The following is a 16,950-nucleotide window of genomic DNA, read 5'->3' on the forward strand; positions in this document are numbered from 1 at the left end:
TGATCCATGAGAATATGAGAAGATTAGTATCGCTTATCTATTTCACATAAGCTCTTGTTTTTTTGTTTGTTCTATCTAAATCAACGTACAGCCATAACCTGTTTCAATGTCCCCGACTTTTGTGATAGTTTTTTCTTTAAATAACAACCCAACCCCCGTTCAGGAGAATGTTAAAATAATCTACAGTGTCGCTCACAGTCTCTGTGAGGTGGAAACCTCTGCGAGGTTTGATGGATGGACTCTGTGAGAGGAAACACTGGTCCATTAAGAGTCTGAGGGCACACTGAAGTTGGTCCCTCATCCCGTAGAGGAAAACGCTTTTTTCCTCCCTCCCTCTCTGAGCAAAGTGGATAAGCTCGTCCCTTTTTCTCTCCTCACTGTGATTGGACGAGGTCGCTTCTTAGGAATGGGCATCAAACTATTTAAATAGCACTTTGTCCCCCCTCGGCTTAATAAGGGAGTTTTTTAGCAGTTGATGGGAAAAGAAACACATTTAAATTACGAGGGGGAAAACACAGGATTTTATTTCTTTCCCTCTTTACATGGTGGATTTCTTTTCTTACTATTAACTTGCCCTAAATTCATTCCTTAGGATTACTGCTGGATTTTTACATATTTTCAGGGATTTTATAACTTTGACTCTGCTGTTTAAGTTTAACAGGTGAGTGGCAAATATCCTGTATTGCAGCTGTATGCAGTTGCATCGGTTATTTCTACCTGCAGTTGCATCTTTTATGTGTTCAACCTGTTGCACAGTGACTTTGCCTGACACTCATTATTTGTCACAGGTGGCTGGTGTCTCACCATGAAGCTGACAGGAATATTTTTGCTGTTTATGCTTTGCACATGCGAAAGCGCAAGAGTCGCAGGTGAGTTCGTCTGATTTACCTTCAACTTTTTAGATTATAAATTACATTTTGTGAAAATGAGATGAGTTTTTTTTTGTTTGTTTTTTACTTCATAAAATATAGACGTTTGTCAGCACAAACACTAAAACAACACTGACACTAAAACAATATAGAAATCCAATGAAAGGCCAAACAGAGGCTTCTGTTTCTTATTATTCTCCCGCAGAGAGTAGAGAAGACAACAGCGTGTATGACTTGTTTGAGCTCATCCGAGTTCCTAGTAAGAACCATGGGGTCACCCTGGCGAAAGGAGACGACCCGTACAGTCCCGCCTACAAAATCGTAAACCCGGACCTGATCCCCCCGGTCCCCGAGAGCGCCTTTAGGGACCTGATCGATTCCATCCACGCCGAGAGGGGCTTTCTCCTCCTTCTCAACTTCAAGCAGTTCAAACGGACCAGGGGAAGCCTCCTGACCGTGGAGAAGCGGGACGGCACCGGACCCGTGTTTGAGATCGTCTCTAACGGCAAGGCGAACACCTTGGACATAGTTTACTCCACCGAGAACAAGCAACAAGTGGTCTCCATCGAAGATGTGAGCCTGGCCACTGGTCACTGGAAGAATATCACGCTGTTCGTCCAGGAGGATCGGGCGCAGCTATACGCGGGATGCGAGGAGGTGAACACCGCAGAGCTGGATGCGCCGATTCAAAGCATCCTGACTCAGGAGACCCCGGTCGGCGCGCAGCTCAGGGTTGGCAAGGGAGCAGTGAAGGACAAGTTCATGGTGAGAGCGGGGGTGTTAAAGCGGGGAGAAAGTTTGGAGAGTGAACTTTAATTTCTTCTAGGCTGTCAAATCACGTTTAATTTTAATGTTACCAGTGTATTTGTTCAAAACAGCGGTCCGAATGCGCAAAAGCGCACACAAGAGAAAAGATTGTTTTTTAAATACTAATAATATGGTAAAGGGATGAGCATTTTTATCTTTCTCGATTCACCGGATTGTAACTTAAACTGAGCTTTAATTCTTGCAGGGAGTGCTACAAAACGTACGATTTGTATTTGGAACAACGCTGGACGCCATCCTGCGCAACAAAGGATGCCAAAGCTGTAAGTAATCATAACCAAGATGGCTTGTGTGTTTACTAATCACTTATCAGCCCCATGCCCTTCCGAGTCCTAACAAGTTCTTATCAGGCAGTTATGTTTATTTGTAATATACCTGCTAATTTCCATTGAAAATACTCCCTGGAGCTGTTTTCCTTTTGTTGCACAGACATGCCAGTTCTCAATTTACTCAAGTAATGTACTGGAAGCATGATATAAAGTACACATAGCTGTCTTTATTGATAAATCAGAGATGAATATTAGTGTGCAGATGTTAGATTTGAGATTTTGACAACAATTGTCTTTCAGCTGTTACAAGTGATACCATGATCCTGAAGAATCTCAATGGCTCCTCAGCCATCAGAACCGAGTTTACTGGACACAAAACTAAAGGTAAAGGCTGCTACATGTGACTCTGGCATGTGATCTTTATTATCATATTATATTGGCTCACATATTTTGATTTGTCTTTCATCTTCAGACTGATTTGTCTAACCTAAATAGAATGAGTATAGAAGTATTTAATGATGTTTCAACCGGTTTTTCTTAAGACCTACAGATGGTCTGCGGCTTCTCTTGTGACGATTTGATCAGCATGTTTAAGGAGCTGAAGGGCCTTGGTGTGGTGGTCAAGGAGCTGTCTAAGGAACTCCGCCAGCTGGTGAGGAGGAACCTTAGTATTTGTGTGTTTACTTTGGGCCTGTGTTGTCTCTGCGCTACCATCACCAAGTGTGGAGAGTTGGTCAGTTTAGAAAGCAGAAGATACATACTGCTCATTTAAGTACAGAGATGGGTTAACTCAGAGACATTTGTCAGGATTTTTTGATTAAACGTTTTTATTTATCCATAACTAGTATATTCTTGATTTCCACGATCAGATTCAATATGGAATTTCTCCAAAACTGTCTGCATAATTTATTTTTTGTTCTGATTTTCTTTCCTTACAACCCCAGACGGATGAGAACAAGCTGATTAAAAATCGTATCGGCATTCACAGTGGCGTCTGCATCCACAATGGTATTGTACGCAAGAACAGAGATGAGTGGACTGTCGACGACTGCACTGAGTGTACTTGTCAGGTGAGCCCTCCACCATGCTATCATCAGTGCCTATTGTGCCTTGAGTATTTAAACGTGTGAGATGATGCACTCAGTGCCCTTACTTGTTTTTACATGTACACACAAACACTCATATAGGAATGACACACACTAAAGTGCGCACACTTAAGCACCATTTCATCCAATCTGGTCAGTAATTAGTAGCCTTGCATCTTGGCAGAAGACCGACAGGCTTTACTGTGGTAATGACAGGTCTGTTGTGAGAAGTTCAACTTGAGTGTGGCCTTCAGGGACTTAACCAGACTTTAAGTGACGTGTTGCCCATAATTAAGAACAAGACTTTGGCTCTAACAAAGAGGGGACGGCTTTGGGAGCAAAACACTTGGCAGGGAGGCTCCATGCAATCCACCACTGGGGTTGACTTCTTGATTTCCTCTTTTTTCCCTGTCAGTGATCAATTCCAGGAGGTAAAGCATTATCATGCGCACTTGCAAAGGCAGTTTTGATGCCTGAGTCATTCAATGGTTTTTGCTGAAAGGCGAGCTTTACTTGTTCGAGGCTCAGCGACTGACATCCATTATTAGGACACTGGCTTCACGCCCACTTGTCCCTGACCCAGTGGGCAGATGTTCTTCTACAGAGGTCTTAATTGTCTATGTTTTTCTGGCATGGTAAATTTTTGGTAAATTTAAATTTGTTGAGCAGGGAATGTAATGTGTAGTTGCATAAACATTGGCAAAGATTTGTATAGAAAATACAAATTCAACTAGATAAATTGATTTAAATACATTTACACATCTTTGTATCAGTAGTAGTAGTAGTTAAACAGATTTGGAGCAGCACAAGACTCATTTTTGTAAAAAACCGAAGCAACCTTTGGGTGATATCCATATATCTGAGCGTATGTTTAAAATTAATTTAATTCACTTGTGCAGGACTCTGCTACTGTGTGCCGCAAGATCTCCTGCCCTCTGATCCCTTGTGCTAATGCTACCGTTCCTGATGGAGAGTGCTGCCCACACTGTGGAACGCGTAAGTATTCCTGTCCTGTACAGTACAACAGATATCATTAAGGTCTGCATAGTTATAGGAAAGTGCAGTGCATTTCCAGCCACATTAACTTGCATTGTAAAAGTCTGCAGAAATGGGCCTCATAAGCTAAAAAGTATACAATTCAACTAACAGATAAAGCATTTAATCACTGCTACAAACACTTAAATAAGCATTTATTTGTTATTTGGCCTATTAAACAAAAAGCTACAAATATATGCCTGGTTAGAAAGGTTTCTATTCAAGAGAAAATTTGCTCAATTTAAAGATTTTACTGCAATGACATCTGAGTAAAAGCAGAAGGGATTATGTGTTTGGAACAACGGCCCTTTGTACTCCCTTTGAATCTCTGAATCTTTATGCTTAAATGGCTGATATTTGCCAAATGAGCTGAAGCTTAATCATTCAACCCTATTACATGGGATTCCCCATGCATCAGGGGTTGGATCATTTTGTGGTTGACTGTCATTGCTCTTCATACCTGTGCGGGTTTGGCATCAATACATCCCTGAGACCTGAATAAACAAGGAGACCCGCATTCATCCTAACTAAAGCCACTCGTTGAAGTCATTACACACAACCAGTGTCATGTTTTCAAAGGTATTTTCCTCTTGAGGAAAACGTAAGCCAATGGGGCATCCCTAGGAGAGTGGGCCTTTCTATTTCTCTGGCTCCTCTCAGAGTGTTAGTCCTCTGTTTTTTCTCTAAACAGAGGACCTTCTCTGTGTCCAAGTCCAAGCTAAATCCACCTTAATAGTCGTCTGCTTTTGGGAGCTTTCCCTCCTCATTTAGGGTTGGGGGTGTTTGTGAGGGGCTGGAATAGCTCTTTTATTGTTTCCCTCATGCCCTCTTTCTCATATTCTCTTTTGCTCCCTTCTGCTCAGCGAGCGACTCTGCAGAGGATGGCTGGTCGCCGTGGTCTGAATGGACCCATTGTTCTGTGTCTTGTGGGCGGGGCATCCAGCAGCGTGGGCGCTCTTGCGACCGTATCAATAACAACTGTGAGGGCACCTCTGTGCAGACCCGCGACTGCTACCTCCAGGAGTGTGACAAGCGCTGTGAGTAACACAAAGTATCAATCAACAAGTACAGGGCACATCACATTTAGGAATAATTTACTTGGGGCTGTGGTTTTAGTGGTTTTGCCAGACTGTGACGCTGTGTTACATTTAATTTCATTGTCTAATGCTGCAGTGGTCCAACTCTTAACACTTTGCTTCCTGCTATCTGACCTCTGACCTTTTTTTTCTTCTCATCAGTCAAGCAGGACGGCAGCTGGAGTCATTGGTCACCCTGGTCATCCTGCTCAGTCACCTGTGGTGCTGGTGTCATCACTCGTATCCGCCTTTGCAACTCCCCAACCCCCCAGCTCGGAGGCAAAGAGTGTGAGGGAGAGGGTCGGCAAACTGAAAAATGCCAGAAATCTCCGTGTCCCAGTAAGTTTAATTTATCTGCCATCCACTCCCTGGTTGCAATTCCTTGTTATCTACAACAAAGATTTCATGTTTTCCTCTTCTCTCTTTCAGTCAGTGGTAACTGGGGACCCTGGTCACCCTGGGATACATGCACTCTCACCTGTGGAGGTGGTGTCCAGACCCGTAAGCGCCTGTGCAACAATCCGGCTCCACAGAATGGTGGTAAAGAGTGCGTTGGTGATGCCATAGACAGACAGATGTGCAACAAGAAAGCCTGCCCAATCGGTGAGTCATTTTAATAGCTAACAGAGCCTCTCCATATTGTGTGTGTATGTAATATATTTTTATTTATGACTTTACTTTACCCATTATAGTTGTTTATTGGTATGTTTTTCTTTTGCAGGCTTTAATTCTTTCCTTTGTTTTGTTTAAGTTACATCTGAAGTATCTTGATTATGAGGCAGCATTGTTGTTTTCAGATGGGTGCTTGTCCAACCCCTGCTTTTCTGGAGCCAAGTGCACCAGTTTCCCTGATGGTTCCTGGAAGTGTGGAAAGTGCCCAAATGGCTACACTGGAAATGGCATCAAGTGCAAAGATGTTGATGAGGTAAAAATGCCATCCTATGTTTATGTCATCTGCAAGCATTATTTAAAGTCTTCAGTTTAATGATCGCAAATGTTTTAATCCCAAAAAACAGTGCAAGGAGGTCCCAGACGCTTGCTTTGAGTTTAATGGTGTCCACCGCTGTGAGAATACAGATCCTGGCTACAACTGTCTGCCCTGCCCTCCTCGCTACTCTGGACCTCAACCATTTGGACGAGGTGTGGAGCAAGCTGCTGCTAATAAACAGGTTAGTGGAGCCCTGCGCGTGTGTTAAGCAACTAACCAGGGAAAAGCAAAATAAATGGATGCTTATGAATGAGTTATTCTCATTTATTGGGAAGAGTGTCTGTCTTGCTCAAGACAAAAAGTCAGAATCTGGGACTGTGCCCCGCTGATAACATTTCATTCAATCCATCTACCCCCTTCTTCAATCTGCAGGTGTGCACACCTCGTAATCCCTGCCTTGACGGAAGCCACGACTGCAACAAAAATGCCCGCTGCAACTACCTCGGACACTTTGCTGATCCCATGTACCGCTGTGAGTGCAAGCCTGGTTATGCTGGCAATGGTCATATCTGTGGAGAAGACACAGATTTGGATGGATGGCCCAATGCTGATCTGGTGTGTGTGGAGAATGCCACCTACCACTGCAAAAAGGTACATAGCAGTACAGCTGCAAGGCGCCAAGATAAATGATAAAAGAATAGAAAGAAGAGAAATCAATAGAAGTGCTGTCTTTATAAAGTCAAAGTCAAATTATCTGTGTCTGACTGTGTTATCTGTTATTCAGGACAACTGTCCCAACCTCCCCAACTCGGGGCAAGAAGATTACGATAAGGATGGAATTGGGGACGCCTGCGACAACGATGATGACGATGATGGCATTCCTGATGATAGGGTCAGTAAAGACAGAATGAAAACATTGCACAAGGAGTGTGTGCATGTGGGTTTTCTGAGATTGTGCACTCATTATTCATGCTTTCTAACAAGAAAAAAAGTTGGAGCTCAGCAGGAAAGCAAATGTTTCTCCCTGGTTTGAACCAAAACCACAAATTCCAACACTGAGGCAGAGTGCAGAGGGACCTGCATTGTCTGCTGCTAATCCCAGCATTAGATGTAATACAAGGCCTGAAGATAAAGCACCTTTTCATGTTGCATTCCTCCTTCCCTGTAATTTTACAGGCTCAGACAGCAAATGATAAGCACATCTGAAAAGTTCTCATTTCTTGTTTTGAAACAGGACAACTGTCCATTCGTCTACAATCCGAGACAGTACGACTATGACCGTGATGATGTTGGTGACCGCTGTGACAACTGCCCTTACGATAGTAATCCAGACCAGACAGACACAGACAACAATGGAGAGGGAGATGCCTGTGCCATTGACATTGATGGAGATGGTGAGAATTAAGAACCTTTGATGAAAATAAGCCTCTTCCAACTATAATCCTTGTGGCTGTTGTTAGGCTTGTGTGATGGTGATTTTCACGTCATGCTTCTCTTGTTTGTCAGGAATACTGAATGAGAAGGACAACTGTCCCTATATATACAACGTTGATCAAAAAGACACAGATCTGGATGGAGTGGGAGACATGTGCGATAACTGCCCTCTGGAACATAATCCTGATCAGGTGTGTGGACACACACATGCACCCGTCCCCATTTCCTTCCGCCTCACCCAGCAACAATAATCCACATTCAGCTCCCTGCCTTTCTCAACAGCTCAGCATATATCTGTTTTTCAATTGAGAGAGAGCCTCTGTGATTAGCCTTGTGTAGCTGTCTAAGCTTTATCACGCCATGTAAAGGTGGAGCAAATCCTCTATGCTGCTCAGGGGCACATTAGTTCAATAAGGCGTAGTGGGGGGTGAGGGGTCTTTTCAATGGCCCCATATGTGAGGGGAGAGGCCCTGAGCTGGATATTACTGAGGAATGGGCTGGCCCTGGGGTATGTGCATGCCCTGTCGGCGCAATGCAGGCCTGCTCAGTCCACCTGTGCCATGCTACATTGATAAATAGGAATGTGTTTTTAAAAGAGGAATCGGGAGTAAATTGGGGGAAAGAGGGAAGCATCAAAGTCTAAGCTGCACAACACTGTTAAAGGCCAGAGGAGACATTGAATCAATAGTTAAATATTTTCACAAGATGTTTAATTCAAGATTTTTTAACTCTCCAAACCTGCCTTGTACCTATTATTTTTTAGTGCAGTAAAATCTTACCGAGTAGGAGCGCAGAGACTAGGAGGGCTCAACAAGCAATTTGTGGAGTTTGGTTTGATCTTAGGCCAGTTGAGCTTGGCAGCTTTAAGAAAACAAAAATTAATTAGTTATGAGGAACTGTTTAATAAAAGTAGGAAAAAAGAGACAAAGCACAGCATTAACACATTTCAAGGCCAAAAATGACTTGTGGTAGCATGTTTCATGTCCAGTTGAGACTTTCAATAAGTGTTTATATGATTTTCAAACACTGTGTCATTGCAGTTGGATTCAGATGATGACCGTGTGGGAGACAAGTGTGACAGTAACCAAGACATTGATGAGGACGGACACCAGAACAATCTGGACAACTGCCCATATATCCCCAACGCTAACCAGGTTGACCATGACAAGGATGGCAAGGGAGATGCTTGTGACCACGACGACGACAATGATGGCATCCCTGATGACAAAGACAACTGCAGACTGGCCTTCAATCCTGATCAGCTGGACTCTGATGGTTGGCAAAATCTAAATTACAGCTGACATCATGTTGATACAGTTTAGGTAATAGTCTGAATTAACATAGATTTATTTTTGACAGGCGATGGCCGTGGAGATGCTTGCAAAGATGATTTCGATCAAGACAATGTGCCTGACATCTATGATGTGTGTCCTGAGAACTTTGATATCAGTGAGACAGACTTCCGCAAGTTCCAGATGGTTCCTTTGGATCCAAAAGGCACCTCCCAAATTGATCCTAACTGGGTTGTCCGCCATCAGGGCAAAGAGCTAGTTCAGACTGTTAACTGTGATCCTGGCATTGCTGTGGGTAAGTAAAAAGGATTAAGCAACTTACAGTGTGATGAAGACAGCCACAGACAGCACAGTCTGTTTCTGTTCAAGTGAATTAGAAACAAACGTTTGAAATTTCACCATAAACTGGTGTTGAGCATGTAAACTAAGCTTTGCAGTGTGGTCAGGTGTTAGAGAGCGAAAAAAAGTAATAAAAGTGTTTTCATCTCCTCTGTACACAAACTTTTTTGAAAAAGGAAAAAATAACCACAAGTGAGTGTTAAAAAAAAGAGATTAAACAAAAGTTTTTAGAATTTAGAAATTTCCATCAACCTTTTATAATGTGCACCTTCTTTGTGTTTTCTTTTCATCAACAGGTTACCATGAGTTCAATTCAGTAGACTTCAGCGGGACTTTCTTCATCAACACAGAGAGGGATGACGATTACGCCGGCTTCGTGTTTGGCTACCAGTCCAGTTCCAGGTTCTATGTGGTGATGTGGAAGCAGATCACACAGACCTACTGGTCAAATAAACCCACCAAGGCCCAAGGTTACTCTGGCCTGTCCATTAAAGTGGTTAACTCCACCACTGGCCCAGGAGAGCACCTCAGAAATGCTCTCTGGCACACAGGCAACACCCCAGGACAGGTATGCTGAATATGGGTTACTCATTGGATGATTTGAATGTGTGATTAGAGGTGTGAAAATCAAACAAACCCATGCCTTTTTAATTCCTCATATGTTAGGTCCGCACTCTCTGGCATGACCCTAAGAATGTTGGATGGAAAGACTTCACTGCTTACAGATGGCATCTGATTCACAGGCCGAGAACAGGACTTATTCGGTAGGCAGAGGAAATGAATGACTCCCCCTAGATATTCTCTCTTTGCGAAAGTTTGATGTAAAAAAATGCAAGGCTTTGGATCTCATTTGCTTTCATTTGTCTTCTTCTTACACAGAGTTGTGATGTATGAGGGTAAGAAGATCATGGCTGACTCTGGTAGCATCTATGACAAGACATATGCAGGTGGCAGACTAGGTCTTTTTGTCTTCTCACAAGAAATGGTATACTTCTCAGACCTCAAGTATGAATGCAGAGGTAGGCATTTATTCAAAATGTGTAAACGCTCAATGTGATTTTATTGCTGCCACAAATAAGGCTATTCTTCAACTGCTTACATTGTGTCTCTTCCTTTAACAGATGTATAAATGGATGATGCAGAAAGCTTTGAAGAATGCACCTTTTTTGTATAAAGTAAGAACTTATATATTGTCCTGGAAAGTCCAGGGGCCAATTTATCTCTGCAACGCTTTCTTCTGTGGCACACACTCTCGGACGGAGCAAAGGGCATGTGGTCAGCCTCAGGATAACGTGGAGTTGGTTCGGGCAAAGCACCAACCAGCTGACTGCCAGTTGAGGATCAGAGAGAAGGGAGAGCTGGAGAAACAAATAAAGCAGGCCCTGTAGCTTTTGCAAGTAGGACACCAACACCTTTCTGTCCCAGCTCTGCCCGCTTTCCAGCTCCCTGAAAGACCTCATTCATCTCTGCACGAGAACGGTTCCTCGTACAAAACTATGCACTTCCAAGCCTTTACATCTCTCTCTGACTTTCTGTCTCACTTCTTCAGCCTTTGTGCCTTTCTACCTTACTTTCTGGATGGACATCCCAAAGAGGAAAAAAAGTATATAAATATTCCCTGTTCTTTACCAAACTGGCCAGGATGTAGTCTCTAAATGATACAATGTTTAAGAACAGGATAAAGATAGCATTAACACTTATTAGGAATTTTGTTTGCGTCTTTAAAATACTGCTGGAAGAGTGAGTTAGAAATAAGGGGAATATAATGTTGTGGATGTATGTGTTCATGTATGGAGTATGAGTGGAAGACTAGCCATGAATGAACCAATAGTTGTTGTTTTTTCCTTAACCTATTTACCTAAGAATCTCTGTGAAGAGAGAGAGAGGAAACATAAAATTTAGGTTAGTTCTAGTTTCCACACAAGTATCACAAGCTTTGCTGATGTCTGGTTTTTGACTCTCAGGATAAGATGGAAGCAATGATCTTCCAGTATCAAAGCAATAGAACAAAAAAATATGCAGATTGTGTTTTCTACAAAATTGCTATAGCGGTGATCACAAAGCCAGGATTCCCAACTTGATTCCCCACATCACAACCATGGTCCCTGAAGAGATTTATCTCCCTCAACTTTTGAGGATTTCAATATGAAATTATGTAAATACATCTAATTTATTGACTCTTGCCTACAATGTAGGCAGTAAACAAAAATGTAATACTTTGAAAAAGTACAAATTTTTTCATCACAGAATCTTGTCACAGTGATCTGTAAACTGATCCAAAATCAGTTACAGTCAATCATCAGATGCAGGATGCATGCTCAGAGTCTACCATCCCCTGCTGTACAAAGTGAATTAGGCATTCTGCAGATAGGGCTATTTAGTATGAAGTGTATGTAACTCGTGTACATTTTCTACAGAGAGAGATGAAAAACAAAGGAAATCTTTGACGTACAAGTATTACCTCAGTGCTGTTTATAATCCGATCAAACAAAATCACGACCTAAGTTCCTTTTTTCATATTCCTTTGATATGATGGATATCTTAGTGCTACTGTAGCATGAGCTGTAAATACTAAGACATTTCATATCGAAAAACACAGCAGAGCTCCCTTTCCCGTGATGTACCCCAGTGAAAATGGGAGATTTCATTTTTAGAACTTTGCTTTTCCATGTATGTCCAGTGCAGTTTTTAGCAGATAAATTATTGTTCTGTTTGTCTTAGCTGTTTGTGAGAGGTTGATTTGTGTGTGTGTGTGTGTATGCATGCGTGTAGATAAATGCTATTTAAATAATTTATCAGGATCTGTCGCCTTACAAAAGGAGGCACTCCATCTGTATAAACGGTTTGCACACTGACGTGAGGATGTTCTGTTCTTTATCCTTTTGACTTTTTTTGTGTGTCAATGTTACTATTATTTTTGTACGATTAGTTTTGCTTGTCTGTAAACATTTTCTTAGTTGTACAAAGCAAAATGCTGTTTTTATTCATAGCAACTATTTTGTTACATACTTTAAGAAAATAAATTGTTGTTAAAATTCTGAAGCCTGTGTGAGGTTTTGTTAATGAGACAGAAGCTATTTTCTTTTTTTCTATTTTTTTTCATCAAAGTCCAGCAGTGATCAAGTCAAGAACCAGTTCTAGGTTATGTTGGCTGATGCATGATTCAGAGTAGACTCACTGTGGGCCTCCTCCATCACATTACATATCAAAGGAAACCAGACTTGAACATATTTCTCTATGTTTCAATATTCAAGCCTTCAATGAAGTCAAAATGATGGCCCTCTCACCCCTGAAGCTCTAAGAGACTTGGGGGCAAGTGTCATGTCTATGATAAAGGCCACATGAGGAATTTAACATGAACATCTGCCCCTCCAGTTTATTTTCATTTTCGGGAACTAAAATAAGCCATTTGTGTTTATTATACACCTTGGGTTTTTTTCCCTTAACAATATCACTGTTGTGATATAATTGCACAGGATGTCCAAAAGTTGAATAATGTCATAGGTTTAAAAATTTTAAAATGAACTAAACTGAATTTATGAAGAGCTTCACTCAATGTGATCTGTACCCAGTTAAGAAAAAACGTGACCCAATCTGAAACCCAAAGATTGAAACAAACCTGAGGACCCATTATTCTCACATACTGTGCCATTATTTACCAAATAACTGCATCCAAAAGAGTGGCTATACATACAATTCACAGTTCAAATTCACTTAGGTAATAGGCATAATGGCACACAAACATGGGACTGTCAGCTATACAGTAGGAGGAGGAATAAAGCTGCTTCCTATGTCAGACCTCCTGCAGACTGATTTTTTATATATGTTTGAGTTTCTCACCCACAGTGTCAATATATATTTCCATAAAAAGATACTTATTCAGTTTATTCTGAATGAGAAAAGAAAAGCATTTTCCTCAGTGCCAAGGCTATTAAACTGAGCAAAGACTTACCGGACATAATTTGTTTAGATGTGTTTGCGGTGAACATTTTATGAAGTAACTACTGGATGACTCACTGTTTGTTATAATATACAATAACATGGAGAGGTGGAGAAAGACATTTGCAGGGTACACTATAAAGTTTGGTCTTTTATTTCATCCAGTAAGTCTAGGTTGCTGACAAGGACAGCCTGACATGGGTTATGATGGATTATTACAATTACAATGCAGCAACACTGAAGACTAAACATCTTAACACCAGCTGTATGCGTCTCAGCCAACTGTCTGCAAACACCTTCATGTTTACTCTTAAGACATTTTGAGGCATTTTGAGGCAAATGATGTAACATTATTTTTGTTCATTGATTTCTGATTATGTATGAAACTTTCTGTGTTAACTAGGTCTGCAAGCGTGCCCAATACAATTTCCACTGATGGTCCAGAATGCAGCAGCAAGAACATGATCTCTAGGTCTGCATCCAGCTATCTAAACTCAATCATACAGATCATCCAGGCGTTTGAGGCTGTTTCAGTCCAGGTTGACCTTGTTTGAACAGAACACCTCTAACATCAAAACACATCCAACTGTTTTAGTTTACACTTCCTCGTGTTGTACTTACCTTCTGCCTTTTAAGTAGAATTAGCACTAAAAGTCGAGGTTTTGCTTTGGATAAAAGCATCTGCTAAATGACCAAATTTGAATATAAATTATTTTATCTTCCTTTTAGTTGAAAAGTGATGAGAGCAAAGCAGTAACATGATCTTTTGGAACATTTACATTAGATACTTTATCTTTAAGTCAATACTACACAGTCATTTGTTAGCATTTTATTAATTCAATAATTTGAGTAATTGTTATCATAATTAAATTACTGTTTTCTTAATTCAAACAGCTATCATATTATCTATAAAATGGTGGAAACAGTGATCACCAAAACTGATGCACCAATGGGATTTAGTCTGGAACCTCAATTGGAACCTTATTATTAATTCAAGGCATCAAAACCAAAACATCTCTGTAAGCATATGAGGACTGCCAATCAGACTGAACTTATGTAGCACTGACTGACAGACAGAGTCCTACTGTCCCATTCTTCTAAAACTGACACAACAGAGGCTTTCAAGAAAGAATTTCTCCAACAGCCCTGCTCTGTACAGTAATAAATTAAACCCATCTAAACTAGATAAACTTTTATGGCTGACTAAGCTGAGGCAATGCCAGGGGGAAATTGTTTGAACGGGTGGGGGGCCAGATGCACTCTAATGGAGCAAATAAAACACGAGCTGGCTAAGTCATGTGGGTTTTCTGTCAGGTAGAAACAAAAAAGAAAAATTGTTCAAATGATTGAAATAGCTTTTGTAGCTTGGAGTTCTAGAAGATGCTTAAAGAGTGTCACGGTCTGCATCTTTGGTTTTGTCACGTTTGTGTATTGTCTTGCCATTTCCTCACTTTCCTCTGTCTCTCTTCGGTCCAGTCGTCAGCTCCATTCACTTCACCTGCGTTTCTTCCCTCAGCTGCCTTCATTCACTAATTGCCCTCCTCTGCATAAACTCCCAGGGATTTATTCATTGTCAGATCCTCACCGTCACTTGCGATGTATTATCAGGTTTGGCATTGTTACAGTCACTGTTCATGTCAGGTTTTTGTCATAATTCAAGTCAAGTTATTTTTCATAGTCATAGTTTTTTCTTTTCTTAGGGTTTAGGTTTTTGAATTCTGGCTTTGCCACACTTTGTGTTATAGTTTCTTTAAATAAATCTTTGTTTTTTTTTACTATAAATCTGCATTCGGGTCCTCATCTCCACGTCGACGCCACACGTCGTGGCAAATACGCCTTTTGTGTTTGTGAAACAAGAGTTACCCCCAGGATGAAATGCAAACAACAATCCCAGCAAAACCAGGACTGCAAACTGGCCTTCTGGTCGCAGGCTGCACCCATTATCACTTACCACACCAGCTTTAAATAATGACAGAGCACATGTGTACAAATACCTGACTCCTTACACCCTGCTTCTTTACTGAGACCACAAAATGCTCCTTTTGCAGAAAAGGTTACTTGCATTACCCCTGAAGTGTAGTGGCTAATGCAAAGTGCTGATGAACAGCACAGAGGCCCTCCGCCCTGGAGTTACGACTGCTGTATTTAACTCCAGTGATACAGAAAGACTGCTCACCACATACAGACCATTTGCCACAACTGGCCTCAAACCTCAGGCTTCAGACCTGAAATACTTCATCTGATCTGGCCTCCCATCTAATCTGTCTGTCATTCAACACCTCTTTGCTTTGGGCTGCTGTGTGTAGAGGTGTTGAAGTGTTAAGTTAAGATGGAGAACCCCACACCTAATACAGTGGCTTTTCTCCACCAGCCACCTCTGTAAGCACAAGAACTCTTTGAATAACACCTGTACATACAGTGTCTGAGACTTAAATAAGAACAGAATAACATTTTCTTGAACAATAGTGATTTGGTGAAAACAAGTCTGGAATGAGGTTTGGTTAAGGCGTTTGCTTTCAGTAATAGTTACCAGGGTGTGCGGTGTGGGATCAAAATAAAACCCTGGTGACACCTGCACTCTCGTGTTTCTAAGACAAAAACAGCTGCAGGCAACAGAGCAGTTAAAATCATCTCTTTAATCGCCCAAGTGGTTATGTAACATCTTGAGTCATCTGTTCTCTCAGGTTCTGCACGTGCTTGTCATTGCAAACATCTACAGTATGTGTAGAGACCAAGAGACAGTATTTAAGGCATAAAAAGGCAAAGAACTAACTTGACCCTTAAAGAACATATTTGTGCTAATATGTGATGACTTCATATAACAAAGGATTGATATTGTGAAAGGGAAAGCTGGGCCAGTAGAATTTAAGTTGTTTGCAGTGTATCTGCATTTTAAAAACTTTTACTTGGGAAAATGTTTTTTTTTATTGATTTGATTTAACTACAGTCATTCAACTAATCATTGTGACTGAAAATGTAGTCATATTTGATTTATCTATCTTAATGTGTTATTGATATTTGGATTAATTGCTTGATTTTGCTATCAAGCAATTAATCCCACAAGCAACAATTATTTTATTCATGTAAGGAAAATACATGCTGTGTTTATATTATCATCAACATGTAAATATAACTAAACAGTTGAGAAATAACTTCTTACAGTGCTTCTGCAGTTATGTGCTAATTAGCCATTTGCTGATTACCTTACATTGAATACTTCTGCCCAGGCTGATGCAAAACATTAGCGATAAGGAGTTGAGGCATACTCAGGGAACCTAGTGTTGTACTGCATCCAAAAAATCCATACAATGTATCATTTATTAGAATGAAAAAAGTTTTTCTTAGTTTGTCCAAAATCTTCATTCTTTATATTCTGATGAATTTTTACCATTTCCTGAAGAATATTGCAATATGGTTGCAGTGGGCACTACGCTGGCATCAACACATATGCATGAAGGTGTTAGATTCATTGCGTTTTTTTCTGAATTAATCAGTTTTTATCTGACAAACTCATCGTGAGCAGAGCTCTCTATTTTGACACTGAACAGCTTTGTTGTCGACATGAATGTGTCATGCTGAATTACCTGCATAATTACAAACATGTAGTTATAGACAAGTAAAACGCTGCCTGACAAAACTAACAAAAAGTGAAGGACCCAAACAAAGAGGTTTTAGAAGACAGATCTAAAAGATTAAAAAGAGATAAGAGTTAGGCCTGCCAGGTGCATCTAAAGGATTTAATGGATGACTGCGTGGTAGCTCACGTTCACTGATTCTCTCCTCACCAGTGTCCTGCTTTTCTACTACAGATGTTTTCATCTGCTGTCTGCTCCCTGAACTGAACAAAACTCAGAAGTGA

At 41.0% G+C, this 16,950-nt stretch overlaps 1 protein-coding gene across 1 annotated transcript; it reads left to right on the forward strand.

Moving 5' to 3' along the window:
- The first annotated feature begins 449 nt into the window (after window positions 1-449).
- On the forward strand, window positions 450-12,190 carry thbs1b (thrombospondin 1b). Its single transcript, XM_072361667.1, has 23 exons — window positions 450-665; window positions 789-869; window positions 1,075-1,634; window positions 1,882-1,957; window positions 2,264-2,347; window positions 2,506-2,615; window positions 2,908-3,033; window positions 3,948-4,044; window positions 4,947-5,120; window positions 5,322-5,498; window positions 5,589-5,762; window positions 5,957-6,084; window positions 6,176-6,328; window positions 6,520-6,738; window positions 6,872-6,979; window positions 7,322-7,481; window positions 7,594-7,712; window positions 8,562-8,796; window positions 8,881-9,108; window positions 9,449-9,720; window positions 9,819-9,916; window positions 10,032-10,171; window positions 10,274-12,190. The coding sequence occupies exons 2-23, from the start codon at window positions 806-808 to the stop codon at window positions 10,279-10,281; spliced, it is 3,510 nt and encodes a 1,169-aa protein (XP_072217768.1). The 5' UTR covers window positions 450-665; window positions 789-805; the 3' UTR covers window positions 10,282-12,190.
- The last annotated feature ends 4,760 nt before the right edge of the window (window positions 12,191-16,950 follow it).

Source organism: Leuresthes tenuis, unplaced genomic scaffold (genome assembly GCF_036924035.1).
Source record: "Leuresthes tenuis unplaced genomic scaffold, fLeuTen1.0.hap1 SCAF_13, whole genome shotgun sequence".
NCBI lineage: Eukaryota > Metazoa > Chordata > Actinopteri > Atheriniformes > Atherinopsidae > Leuresthes > Leuresthes tenuis.

Excerpts from the sequence above, each read along its gene's own strand:
- thbs1b (XM_072361667.1), top strand. The coding sequence starts at position 806 with ATGAAGCTGACAGGAATATTTTTGCTGTTTATGCTTTGCACATGCGAA. Across the intron at positions 870-1,074 it reads CGAAAGCGCAAGAGTCGCAG|AGAGTAGAGAAGACAACAGC; the intron begins GTGAGTTCGTCT and ends ATTCTCCCGCAG. Across the intron at positions 2,616-2,907 it reads CTAAGGAACTCCGCCAGCTG|ACGGATGAGAACAAGCTGAT; the intron begins GTGAGGAGGAAC and ends TTACAACCCCAG.